This window comes from Falco cherrug, chromosome 4 (assembly GCF_023634085.1).
Source record: "Falco cherrug isolate bFalChe1 chromosome 4, bFalChe1.pri, whole genome shotgun sequence".
Classification (NCBI taxonomy): Eukaryota; Metazoa; Chordata; class Aves; order Falconiformes; family Falconidae; genus Falco; species Falco cherrug.
In genome coordinates, this window is record NC_073700.1 from 97,934,304 (window position 1) to 97,948,038 (window position 13,735).

General features: G+C 42.1%; 1 protein-coding gene across 3 annotated transcripts in view; it reads right to left on the reverse strand.

Annotated features, from left to right (window-relative positions):
* The window catches only part of ULK4 (unc-51 like kinase 4), a 249,705-nt gene extending 243,232 nt beyond the window's left edge, over window positions 1-6,473 (reverse strand). For 2 of the 3 annotated variants that reach the window (XM_055707054.1, XM_055707052.1), the window contains exons 1-3: window positions 6,298-6,473; window positions 2,962-3,162; window positions 722-821 (exon numbers count right to left, since the gene is read on the reverse strand). In XM_055707054.1, coding sequence (XP_055563029.1) covers window positions 722-821; window positions 2,962-3,141 — 280 coding nt within the window. In that variant the 5' untranslated portion in view covers window positions 3,142-3,162; window positions 6,298-6,473. Of the gene's footprint in view, window positions 1-721; window positions 822-2,961; window positions 3,163-4,950; window positions 4,995-6,297 lie in introns of those variants that run through there. The other variant, XM_055707053.1, reaches the window with a different exon arrangement.
* Between the last annotated feature and the right edge of the window lie 7,262 nt (window positions 6,474-13,735).

The following is a 13,735-nucleotide window of genomic DNA, read 5'->3' on the forward strand; positions in this document are numbered from 1 at the left end:
AAAATACTAACATGAATCACAATTGGCCACCTTTCCCCTCCATGTGGAGTAAGGCATATTATCTGGAGTTTAAAACATGCAATCATCAAAATTAGAGAAAGCTTTAAAAGATGTCTGTAATGGAATGATGAGAACCTATCAAAACTCAGTGAATCACTTAATGCAGTTTTAGGTTGCCAGAGCTCCCAAATTAACATCTTAACAGAAAAGTCAAAATACTTCTACTGAACAGGAAGAAAACTTAAGTAATTTACTATTAGCTACAGAATTGCCTTCTGATTAAAAAATTCATTTGAACATTATTGTCTTTTGTACATTATAACTTGATTTGCTCTTTGTCATCTGTATTACTGTGTGCTATAAAATGAAAAAAAGAACACTAACGCTGCCAGTCCTTCGAAAACTTATCAAGTAATTTTTACTTAACTACCATTCAACTATTCACAATTTGGTTCTAAGTTCCCCTGAACACCATATCACTTCAGCTATTACAAACCAACATTACATCACATCAGTTAACAGTTAACATACATATACAGTGAAGTAGAAAAGTATGATTTCTAAAAATGTTTCCAAAAGCAAAAACTGTGCTATATATAAATAGGATTCTCATGTTAATAATCAGATAATTACTAAGGTTTTCCAAACACACATTTGTTGTGGATAAACTATTATATGAAATCCTCATTCTACAAATTTTTACCTTCTGAGCTTATCTCACCTGTGCATAATTCCACTACAAGCCAGATATGGTTGCTGGTTTCATACCATTCATGAAATGTCACTATATTCTTGTGTCTGATTTCGTGAGTCAGACGAACCTAGAACAAACTTAACATACTTAATGGGGCAGGGGGGGAGAAAGCAATATATACGGACTTAAGACGAGGAGACACAATATGAATTTATTCTAGAGTAACTACTCATTCTCTTACCTTTTCCAGTGCACTAAAATTATTCTCCAATTCTAATATTTTAGTTTTACATATATGTTGAGAAAAGATAACTTTCCTCACAGACCGTGCCCAACTCACTCACTTTTAAAAATACAGAAAAAAAAAAATACAAAGTTCCCCAGCCCAAAGTTATAAGTGCTATTTAACCTTCCTGCATCACTAAAACAGTAAAACTGGAAATCAGAATTTGGAGTCAAACTTGCATTTCTGTTTTCCATTGGGAACACATTGTAAGACAATACAGTGAATACAGTAAGAGGAAGTAAAAAGAAATTTTTTACATCATTCTTATCTTATTAGGCAAGAGCAAGCATTCAAGGGTCCCTGGAAATCTGTATTTCTACTACACCTACATGGCCTCCTCTCTACAGAAGCCTCTGTATCTTGCCACAGTGGTATGTAAGGTATCCCCAAGGGCTTTCTAAGAGAAGTATGCTGCTAAGAACAAAAAGTTTACATTGACCAAATTTGTTAATGGCCCAGTAAATGATCATTGAAGCAACGAGAGGGAACATGAAACTGTAACGGCTTTGCATGGCAAGGTTTTGGTAGCAGGGGGGCTACAGCAATGGCTTCTGTGAGAAGCTGCTAAAGCTTCCCCTGTGTCCGATAGAGCCAATGACAGCCGGCTCCAAGGTGGACTCACCACTGGCCAAGGCTAAGCCCATCAGTGATGGTGGCACCGCCTCTGGGATAACGTTTTTGAGAAGGGGAGGTGGGGATGGGGAATCTGGGCAAAAATTGCAGTAGAAGAAAGGAGTGAGACTATGCGAGAGCAACAGCTCTGCAGACCCCCAGGTCAGTGCAGAGGAGGGGAGGAGGTGCTCCAGGCACCAGAGCAGAGATTCCCCTGTAGCCCGTGGGGAAGACCATGGTGAGGCAAACTGGTCCTGCAGCCCATGGAGGCCCATGGTGGAGCAGATATCCACCTGCAGCCCATGGAGGAACCCACACCGGAGCAGTGGGAGGCCCGCATAAACAGGGTTCCTGGCAGAACTTGTGACCCTGTGGGGGACCCATGCTGGAGCAGCCTGTTCCTGAAGGACTGCACCCTGTGGGAGGGACCCATGCTGGAGCAGTGTGTGAAGAACTGCAGCCTGTGGGAGGGGGACCCCATGCTGGAGCAGGGGAGGAGTGTGAGGAGGAAGGAGCGGCAGAGACAATGTGCGATGAACTGACTGTAACCCCCATTCCTCGTGTCCCTGCACCACTCGGGGGGAGGAGGTAGAGAAATTGGAAGTTAAGTTCAGCCTGGGAAGAAGACAGGGGTGGGGAGAAGGTGTTAGGTGTTTTCAGATTTGGGTTTACTTCTCATTACCCTACTCTGATTTGATTGACAATAAATTAACTTCCCTGAGTTGAGTCAAGTGGCAAGTGATCCACCTGCCTTTATCTTGACCTACAAGCCTTTTTTTGTATTTTCTCTCTCCTGTCCAGCTGAGGAGGGGGAGTGATACAGCAGCTTTGGTGGGCATCTGGCATCCAGCCAGGGTCAACCCACCACAGAAGCAAAATGTATCCACTCGAAAAATAAAGTATTTTTAATGTCTAACCGTGTCACAGTTTCTTTTCCATAGAGTATGATATGTTTAAAACTTTGCCAAGGTTTTACAAACCAGAACTGATTTACCTTAAATGCTATTTTTTCATCAAAAAATATTTATTCTTGTCAAGTAAGAAAATGATTATTTACTGGAAGGTTATTACTACCACTGGATTTGCACAACTAATAACAAAATAAAGCAAACCACTACATGCAAGTAACTGTTTTTACAAGTTCTCTGACACATCACAGAAACAGTAAGCCTGTAAATATGGGTTTACGCAAACTCAAGTCAGATAAGACTCTATTAAAAGCATAAGAATTTAAAATCTTAAGAAGCTGACCTCAATGGTGACAAAACTCCTTCTAAAGAAGCACAAGGTATTTTTCTTTTACATTACCTGTGCTACAAGGATTTTGTAAGATCTTTTCCCAGGTTTAGCAGGAAAAAGCATTACTTACCCAGTTTGTTATTTCAGCTCTTTTGCATTTATCAGTGCAAAGAATGGCAACAAAATTAATTGTCCCCTTTCTTCTTCCTTTGTAAACAACTGTCTTATTTCCTCTTCCAATCTCCTCATACAAAATGAAGTTCTCCATAGTTAACGATGCTTTACAGGCAATGGCTTGAAACCATGACATTTATCTCATACGCAAAGAAACCTTTAAAGACAGGAGGAAGAGGGGGAAGCATTCATATTTAATAGTCATTGACTTATAGTATTTACCCTCCCAATTCTCAAAAATAGGGATTATAGTCTTCCAGCAAGATCAAACACAATTACTTTATAGAAGGCCTCCTCTCAGGAAATGTGATAAAAATTTTGAATGGGTAGTAGAATTTTCCACTTTCAAAGCTCTTAACACATTTGAAAAATTACAGACCTACAAATTCTAAATATTTTATCACACAACCAAAATTAAAATTGCTTGTTGAACATAAAACTGCTGCACAAATGAAAATATTCTATACTGAAAGCCTTGCCAAATAAGTTTGCCATTTCTGCCCAAGAGCACTTCAGGCAAACGTGCCCCTGTAACTTTTCACAATGTAATTTAAACCTGCCAAGAAACTGATTTCATCAACATTAACTGAAAAACACATGATTTTGTGAATATTAGCACTCCCAGCAATGCTAAGCTGAATGTGGCTCTACCAGCTATAGGACTCACTGTTAATTTTTCAGGGACAAAAACAATTCCTTGCAGACCAAAGCTGTGTAAATGTGTGGGCAAATGTTGCATTGTGGGAGTCAGTAACTATCACTTTTGTCTCAAGAATTGTATATGCTTTAATTTACACACTGAAACAAATGAAATATCTGTCATTTGTTGCAAACCCAGCAAGTGACACTTGTATATTTATGTAGTCAGATGCCTTTCATAGAAGTCTCATTAATTCTTTTGATCCATAACTATTTTCTCTGAGCATCTTGGAACAATGGGAGAACTGATAGCAAAACATTGAAGCAGCTATAATACATGAAGTAAGAGTTCTGCACCAGCTTTCCATCCTGCTCCTCAGCTATTCCACTGGGTTAAGAGCAGAGGGATACAGAATCCCAATACTGGCATATTCCAGAAACAGGATATATTGCTAATTAGCCCTCAGTGACCACCTTGTAGTAAGTTCATCGACCTCCAGGACAGCTTCACATTCAGTGCCCAGTTCTTCCAACTACCAGTTTAATTAGTTCCAAGCCATTTGGAGTTGGTGTTTCTATATTACTTACTCCATTTTGTTTATAAAACTCTTGGGTTTTCTTCAACAGGACCAGTTCTCAATGTAGTTATCATAAAACAATATAAAAGCAGCATATTGGAGAGGGTAGTGCAGCAACATGATGAGCAAGGATAGAGAGGAAGGGCTACTTAAGTAGAACAGCTGCCAAATGCCTACTCACAAATCACAAACTCAGTTTCACTTTAACTCTTTCATGAAACACTAAGCTCCAAAAGTGACAAATCAAAGACTAAAATGAAGACCAGGGAATCCCCAAGTTTTCAGACAAGACTTCAAGTGAAAATACAACAAAGCATTGGGCAGCACCAAACAAAAAGCCTGTCACTAAAACACCAGATCTTGCCAGAATATCAGCCAGGTACCAAGCAGAACTCAGATGAACCGGAATTTACGACATATATAGGAACCTCATGATTCCAGGATTTCCTTTACCAAAGGTATTTACCCAAAACAGAAGTTTTCTTCCCAATAGAAGAAAGAATCTCACCACTGCAATTCAAAAGCCTTCAGATTAATACTGTAAATTACTTTGATTTTATCTAGCACTAAGCAAACAGCTAGGTACTGCTAGTGCAATATAGGAAGGAAGACTTTTTTTTCTAATTATCTATGGGAAGAAAGTAATTATACAATGATCAGCTTGCCAAATACCCCAAAATAAGGCACAAAGACAGCATCAGAACAGAAGGAGGTATCCATTTCCCCACCTCTCTTTTCTGATTCATGCAGATCATCATATCATTCCTTATGTTCTTTTTCTGGACAGCTTAAAAAAAACCCAACACAACAAAATAAAAACAAACAAAAACCCCAACCAAACAAAAAAACCCATAATGTCTTCCCCTACTACAGCGAGGTTCCAAAACAGCAATGCCATAGAAATGTATTTGGCAAAAAAAATGGCCAATCTACAGCCCACTCCCAAAATTTACATGACCACAGCCCCTTCCCTGTACTTCTTTCCCAAGAATACTTCAAACTTGACATGTGCACCTCATCAAAAGACTGATGCATATACACATTAGGTGGATGGAAGCTACCTTTGTATGTTGGTCATACGAAAGGCATTATCATCCACTCACGCAACAAACAATACAAATATATGCCAGGCTCAATGCCAAATACAGAAGTATCTGTTTGTCTGACATAAGCATGACCAATGACACACAAATGCACAATAGGACAGAGTAGTCATGGCCATGAGAAAGGAAAGCCTTCATTGCTACCTCATAAGAGGCAGTACTTGCAAATAGGGTCCTATTAGCTGCTCTGCAAGAGGCTACTAGGGGAAAAGCCTCTAGTCTTGCATCCCCAAACTGCAAGAGTAATGGCTATGCCATAATTTCAGCACACAAACCAACAGAGCATGACAGACAAGACAGATTTTGAACAGCCAGAATATGTTAATTAGTTTTGACAAAAAGTGAAAAGAAAAAGGTATAAAGAAAAAGCAAGAGGGCTGCTGTGGAAGCCTGTCACAGATCTGAAAGAGCTGAAGCAGATCTGAAACCTCACAGAAGTACCCAAAGCAGCAGACTCCAGCTGCCAAGGGAACCGCGCCTGCTCTGGGCTGGACACAGGACACCAAGGAGACAGGGTTCCCTCTCCTGGTGAAAAAACGGCCATAATTGCTCTGAACTGAGCAGCACCTGCAGGGCCCGAGCTGTCCTGAAGTCAAAGCTCTGTCAAGAGCAGTCAGCTGGGCCGGCCTGAGGCGCCGCACCGCAGGCCCTAGGCCACAGCAGGCCCCCGGCCCAGCTGGCGCAGTGAGGAGAGTGCCATAAGGCTGGCCACCCTCCGGCGGGGTCTCCCGCCCCTCAGGAGCCCTTCAGCGGGGGTAGCGGCACTCCCGGGTTCAAGCAGGCCCTCGGGCCCGGGGACCGACCGGGAGGCGCGAACGGGGGCGGGAAGCGGGAAACTGCGCGCGCGGCCCCGGCAGGTGGGGCGGAGGGCCGCGCCTCGCGCGCCGCCGCGCTCCCCCGCGCCGTTAGGCACGCGCGCGCCGCGCCAGTTAGCGGCCGTTAGCCGTCCGCGGGGGGCGGCGACAGCCGTACCTGCGAGGCGGGGGGCAGGCAGAGACAGCGGTACTAACGGCGCGCCGCCGCCATCAACCGAAATCAGCGGAGCCCCGCCCCCAGGCTGGAGTCTCCCATGCCCCTATGGGGGGAAGGCGAGATTCCGAAGCGTCCCAGCGGGAAGCTTGTCCGTGCACGCCACAAAATACAGCCGGCGGGGGGGGGCACCGGCACAGCGCGCGGAGCGACCCCGGGAACGCCCGGGTGTTTCTCCCCTTACTCTAGCGAGAACACACCGCCAGGTCCCAGCCGCGCCCGCCGCGCTCCGCTCCCCCCCCGCGCACCGCCTGGATGGCCGCACCCCGCGCCCGTCTCCAGGAGACGGGGCCGGACGCCAGAAGCAGAGCGGAGCCGCCGCCGAGCCAGACCGCGCCGGCGTCAGAGCGGGCCCGCGGGGAAGTCCCGGATGTTGCGGCGGGGATGTTGTTGTTGGGGGTGTTGCGGATTGTCGCGACGGGAGAGGGCGGGGGGACAGCACGTGCCGGGGAGGGCGGGGCGTCAGGGGCGCAGCCGCCCTGGAGCCAGGCGCCCGGCGGGCTAACGGCGGCGGTGGTGCGAGCGGGAGGCGGGAGCGGGACCCCCTCGGGGGAGCTGCCCCTCAGGCGGGCTCCGGCTGCGCCCCCGGCGTTGGGGCTGCGGCTGTTGAGTGGAACCGCCGTAGGTCGGCTTCAATCGGAGCCACGTGTGGTGGCGCTGGGCCTTGTGGCCTTGTGCGGATGCCTGAGGGACGCCTTGTTATAACAATATTTAGCCCTTGAACCAAGTGGTTTTCAACTTTTTCAGTGGAGTTTCCACTTCATTTTTCATTCCAGTATGGTCTGGTTTGGGGATTTTTGTCTGGTTTTGGTTTTGTAAGGCCCTTGGAAAAAAAAAGTATTCTTTTCTCTTGTGGGACAAAACATTTGACAACATTTGGTTTCCTAGAGCGCATTGTAAAGCATTATATTTTGTCCGTTGTCCCACCTTCATCTCAACCTCCCAGCAGTTCTGAACCCCTTGATCCATACCAACCAGATTTGATAAAAGAAGTAGTTAATAGGTGGTAGAAGTAGTAGTTAATAGGAAGGATTCAATGTTTCTTCAGGCTGCGTGACAACAGATGGCTGGGTTTTTTACACACCCACACCCCCACACACACTCACACCCCCGTACGCAACATTTCATTATGAATTTAAACCTCCCAAATACTGGAAAAAAGGAACAATAAAACCAAACCATCCTATTTGGGAGAGGGATGTTAGGGACGTGTCAGTTGCAAGAAGCTCTTTGGTTTTGTTTCATAACCTTCGCAGACAGTGGAGGCTGTAGGCACAGAGCACAGATCTGGAGGAAATGAAGCTTCATTAGTTACACAGCTTGCCAAAAATTCTGTCACAGTTCAGCTGCTGAGGGGTTTGGTAGAGAGCCTACAAAACTGGTAAGAAGTCGGTGCTGCCCACCAGGATAATTTCTGCTGGTTTACTGGATACCCACATAGAATTGACTGGACTCACAAGCACTGAAAGGTATCACGTGCGCGTCCACAGCAAAATTGCTCACTCCTTAACAGCTCCAGATCCTGCCCCACTGTGCACCATAAGTTTTCAGCAATTGCAGAGTTGTTCTGTAATTACCAGTGAAGCTACCGCTTTGAAGCTGCACAAACTATTTTTTTTCCATTTCTTTTTTTAATGTTAATGAGTAGTTGACTAGATATAAATAAACCAAATGTCTAAGTATACATCACCTAGTTTCTTTTACTAAGCACAAGAAAAGTATGCTTTGAAGAGGGGTTTATTTAGATTTCAGAAAACTGTGTATTTTATCTTTGGCTCTGTTGCGAGTGACCGATATAAAGGAGAAGGAATAGAATATTAGCTCAACTGCAGACCTGTCCTGAGAGCAGCCTGATGACACATCACTTAATTTCATTGTCCCTGTCCAAGAGGACAAAACTAAGTCACAATATCAAGTTGTGACACAATATCAAGTTGCCTTTGCTTCCAAATTTCTAGTGTTCCTATGTACAGCTTTCTGTTAAATTAGCCTGGGTTAGGGATCATTTCTTTACAAAGGGGGTAAATGCCCCATTCTAGTGGAGTGAGATGGTATGAACTTTAACGAAGTCTGTTGTTGAAATCTTCATGTAATAGTGGCAATAGTATTAGAAATTACAGAGAAACACCTAAAATGCTTTAAGAACAAACTAGATCGCTTTTCAAATTAAGTGTCTCCATAATGAAGAATTTTCAGTGTAATTAAAGGCAGACACAGGGGGATGTGTTGACTTCAACACCTCTTTTTTCCAATACCTTTTAGGAACTATGGCACTTTTTTATTGTTGATACACACTTCATTACATGTCTACCTTTCGTACCATCTGGATGCACAATTTCAATGTACTCCAGATGGGGAATTTTGCCTTTGATTTGGTATAAAAATGGGGAATTATCTCTTTAAACATGCCATTTGCTTCCAATACAAGAGTTACCTTGAAGAAATAATCTAAATACAAGGACCGATAAGGGATGTAATTGTAAGACCCTAATCTTTGGCCTTTTTCTTACTGTTTTAGTCTGTTACTCCTTTAGTCTGTAACTGAGCATGACTGAGCATTTTACTTAACTGCAGTAAACTTTTCTGTGGGAATATTTTCAGTGTTCAGGAATGGAATGCAAAATATTCTCTCTGCTGTTTGCACCATTTCAATACTCTTAGCAATCCGTACAGCAAACTCAGCCCTGTTCTTTGCCTGGCTATTATATCAGATGGTCAGATATAATCAAATTCTTGTTCTCAAATAAATATTTGATCTAATTTAAGGTAAACTGAGATCTTGTGATTGAAAACACATAGTTCAGGAATGCTTAAACTTTACTGCATTACCCTCAATGGGTACTACGGAAGCCTCTAACAGTTTGCCTGGCTCCCAAAAGCCTGACTAGTAGGCTATAATTTTAAGGTATGTTTACATGTTTTGTTTTCCTTTGACAAGAGGATCTTTTCTCTAGGTTGCTGCAATGCCTGTTGAAGATGCTATACAGTTCTGGTTTATTTTGCCACATGTACTAGGTTTTCTCCCAGCTATCATGATTACTCATGCTCTATCCCATCTTGCTAGTACATGGTGTCTCTTTCTATTCCAGACTGACCCCGTTCTCAAGAGAGTGTCTATTCTCAGCATGCTGGGTATGATGATTCAGTCACTTGTATATAATATTTTTATGTTGCATTTGCCTTGATGGTTCTGTCATTCCTGGAAAGTACATGGGGTCACTTTTCTGGCCTTTGACCATTTTAGCAGAGTGATGGACATGAACACACCTTTATATTGAGGTTTTTATTTTCAAATTCTTTTCCAGCATCCTCTTGAAACTAGTGCATACTTTCATTGTTCAAGTGAAACGATGTGTGTTTTTATTTTTGCATTTCTGTGGTAATATTAAGGTTCTCACATTTTGATATAGTCACCTTGTTTTTCTGCTACAAGGCTGCTGTATTCACTGGTCCTTCTAAAAGTTGCTGAATAAATTCAAATGTTACCATTCCAGTATTGTATGCTGATGATATTTGGGAGTAGCAGTGATTTTTCAAATTCTTTGGTAGTTTCTGGGATTCTTGTTTGGAAATCTGTTTTCTCCATCATAAGTTGACCTTTTCACTGAGGAAATGTTATTGCAAAACAGTCCTTGCCAATGTATTTGTTTCATGGGTGAGGGAAAATCTAGTAGTGGTTTCTTTCACAAGAACGTGGGTCCAAATCTCACCTCACTGGATCAGCTTGTAAGGTCACCAGTACTGCGTGTGTAGCATGCTTGTGTTGCCTCTTCCTCCCTTATGGTCTCAATGCTTTGCATATGTCTATGAATTGAAAGAGATATGGCAAGATAGAAATTTAAATACTGCAAATTTTAATACTCTCTGATTTAATACCTTTAAAGGCTGGTATATTACAAGCAGCTTTTACCTTTCCAGAATCATTGAGTTTCCTTGGGAAGTCAGCAACTGTTCTGTGTATGATACTGAAGTAAAAACCAACTTCCTTTCCCCCCCCCCCCCCCCCCGATTGAGTTTTATCTGCTAATGAGATGGGGTTAATTGTTATGGACTACCACAGTTTCTGCCAGGCATTCCTCATATCACATTCCTGAGTATCATCAGCTCTGATGCTGGCAGAGCTGGTAATTCTTCTGCAGCAAGGTTCACTACTAACAGCATTCCCAACACCTAAGCCTACCTGCTGGGTTCCACAATATGATGAGATGATGGCCTTGCTTGTGCAGGAAGGCTGAATAAGCCTTATCAAAATTTTGCTGTTTAGTGACTGTCATGCTGCTTATGTAATTTTGAGATTATGTAAATTATTAGGGATGCTTTCTTTTTCTGTGTATTTCAGTTCAAACAATTCCTTATTCTAATGCAATAGATGGTATGTAAAGCAGATGCAGTACTGGTTGAATTGCTTTCATCTGTTCTAGGTATAACATGTTGGGAGGACATCCCATTTTCTTCAAATACATTCAGCAGTTCAAACTCAACACAAGAGTCAAGTGCTTTATTATCAAGTATACAGATTGACTGTTTCAGCAGAAAGCAATGGCTTTTATGTTGCATATTCTGAAGCTGCATCCTGATTAGAATTCACAATGTCTTGAAGGTATTATCATCATTCCACAGTGTAATTTTCATTTGGCTTTGCTTGATTTTACTTTTTTTTCCTTTTCTTGCAAAATGCATGCCTGGCACATTCATCATTAGCCCACTATCTTGCATTTAATTTCCTCTTTGTTTGTGTACTTGTCTTGACTTCTAATGCTAATCTGAGCTTTATAAACTATTTACTCCAACTTGCATTTCATTAATGTCATATATGTGCAAAAACCCATCCTCTGACTCACTTTTTGCCGCCTTTGTGTTTTTTCAGACTGTAAGTTTTGGAATAATGCTTTATTTTGCCATAATTATTATATATGATCATCTACGCAGGACTTTTTCAATGGGTTTTCTCCTTAAGACCTTTTTATCTTCATTTTATTTGTCTCCTCTAGTTGTGTTTATGCTTTATCTTGTCTATAAACTCTCACTTTTTTGATTTAGCCTCTCATTTTCCTTGTTTTTTTTTTCCAAATTACATGTGTCTGCTCTCCTTAGGTCACAGTTGCAATAACACTACAGGCCAATGCCTGAATAAGTTGGTATTGCTCTTGAAAGATGCAGGAAATAAATTCCTGTAGAAAAGCAGTTAAGAAGGAGAAAGCATTGGTGCTGGCTAATGTTAGCTGGAGGAAGCATAGAGCTCTGAACAAGAAAAGCTTTTCTGCTGATTTGATTCTTCCAGGAAAGGCAGCAACCACAAACCCAGAAAAAAATCCATCAAAAGTACTCACATTTTTATTTTTTCACATGCTCAGTCAGACAACTTGCAAGAATCTATGTGTTTTGATATACAAGTAAAAGCAACAATAGCTTTACAAAAATCACCATTTTAACAAGAAAACATGTTGTACAGGCAGCATTATGCTGACACTGCATACATCCTTTTAAAGGACTTACAGCATTACTTAGTCCCTGCTCATGTAAAAGTGTGAAAAATGAGGCCAGTAACACTAGGTAGTAATGGGAAGAAGCACTGCAACTCCTTTCTTCTTAAATCCACCACACAGCTATTCAGAAACACATGTGTTGGATAAGTTTTAGTAGTTGTTTTTTTTTTCTCAGATCATTTGTTTATGCCCATTGGAATTAATTTGTTCTCTGAGATTAAAATCATCTACTCTACAATCATAGCTGCAGTTGGGTTCTTCAGCTGGCAAACTAACTAGGTATTTCTGAAACTGGTTTCAAATGCTTTTAAAGCAATATTGTATTTTATGATTGCTTTACAGGGATTATAAAAGAAGTTCTAGAGTGAGGAACATGCAAGAAAAACAACAGCATGCTCACTGAAAAGTATATTTGAGAAGTCTTCTATTTTAGCAGGGTGGAAATAAAAAGTCTGTTCTAGAGATGTAACCAAGAAAGCAAAATTGAGAATGAATGTGATAAGTATCATGCGATAATCAAGAAGAGAGAGGAAATGGAGAGGATAATGAAGACAGAAAGAGAGCACAGCAATCTAGGAAGCTTTTTTAAAGTATCTGGTTACTGGGTCAGTTGCCAGCTTCCGATCTACTAGGTGGATGAATTAAGATGACAGTAAGAATGCAATGTAGTGTGCTTACGTGCACTATAATACCATGCAACAAAAAATCATGAGGATTTGGTGCAGCAACCACCAAACAACTGCTGCTGTATCCCATGACCAGCATACAGACACACGGCTTGCATGCGAGGGGCATGTAATCCTGTAGCCCCAATTTCCCTCCCCTGATATACTCCCACATACTGTGTTTGTGTACAAACAGTGTCATTGCCATTTGTCCCACTGTGAAGGACGACTTCTCACTCTAACAACTCTTTTCAGTCTCAGCAGAACATCTCAAATCCTTGTTCCTTACAGATGTGACAGGTCAAATGGTTCTTCTCAGCAAGAAGTCTCCAATCATGCAGACTTGTTTCTCTCTATTGTTGGTGTCGATCTTTACTTTTCTTCTTCTTGGTTTTCCTTCTGCCTGCAGATCTTTTCTGCCTTCCGTTTTTTTCAGCACTGGATTTTCTTCCTGGCCTCCGATTCCAAGATGCCTCAGTTGTGTGCCTTCTGTTTTTGTGGAACTGAAAGTTTATTTATTTTATTTTTTTTAATCCCTTACCAGCCTACTTTGCTCTTTTTCTGTTTCTCATTGGCATTCTTTAAAGCACAGATCAAACTTCTTTAAAACTACTTCTTCACTGTGCAGACTATAACCCCTCGCTGCTGTCTTGGGCTTATGTTACACATTACATGTAACAAGTGCCCAGCTCTTGCTGAAAGTCTCTATCGCTTGTTTGCAACTCTGCAGTCTTGTTCCCTCTCTTGTGCAACCTCTGTCCGTCATCTGACTCCATTCTTAGCCGTTTCAGGAATTAATCAGAAAACTACCCTTTTTTAAAGTCTCCTGATGTAGCTTACTTACTCACTAACCCCAGGGTCACATGTATACAAGACCAGGCACAAAGGAAGCAACCTTTTTAAAGATACCTAGGCGTTAGACTTCCTAGCAGTAACATGATGTTTCAATTTTGGGGAAGAGTTAGATGAGACTATCAAGATGATTTAGGAGTGCAGCATTACCAAAGGGATGGTTCTGTTCCTCCCTGACAAAGGGTTTCAACTCTTCCTTTGTGCTCGATCCTGATACTTTTATGACCTTAGGGTGAATCTATTTCAGTTCACTGATCTGGCAGAAAACTGACAAGCAAAAAAGTATTATTAGTTCTGTGTCAGGTTAGTAACCAAGTCACTCACTGAGGAATCCTAAGCAGCAGAGCCACAGAAACTCCAGGGGAAATCCAGGAGTGC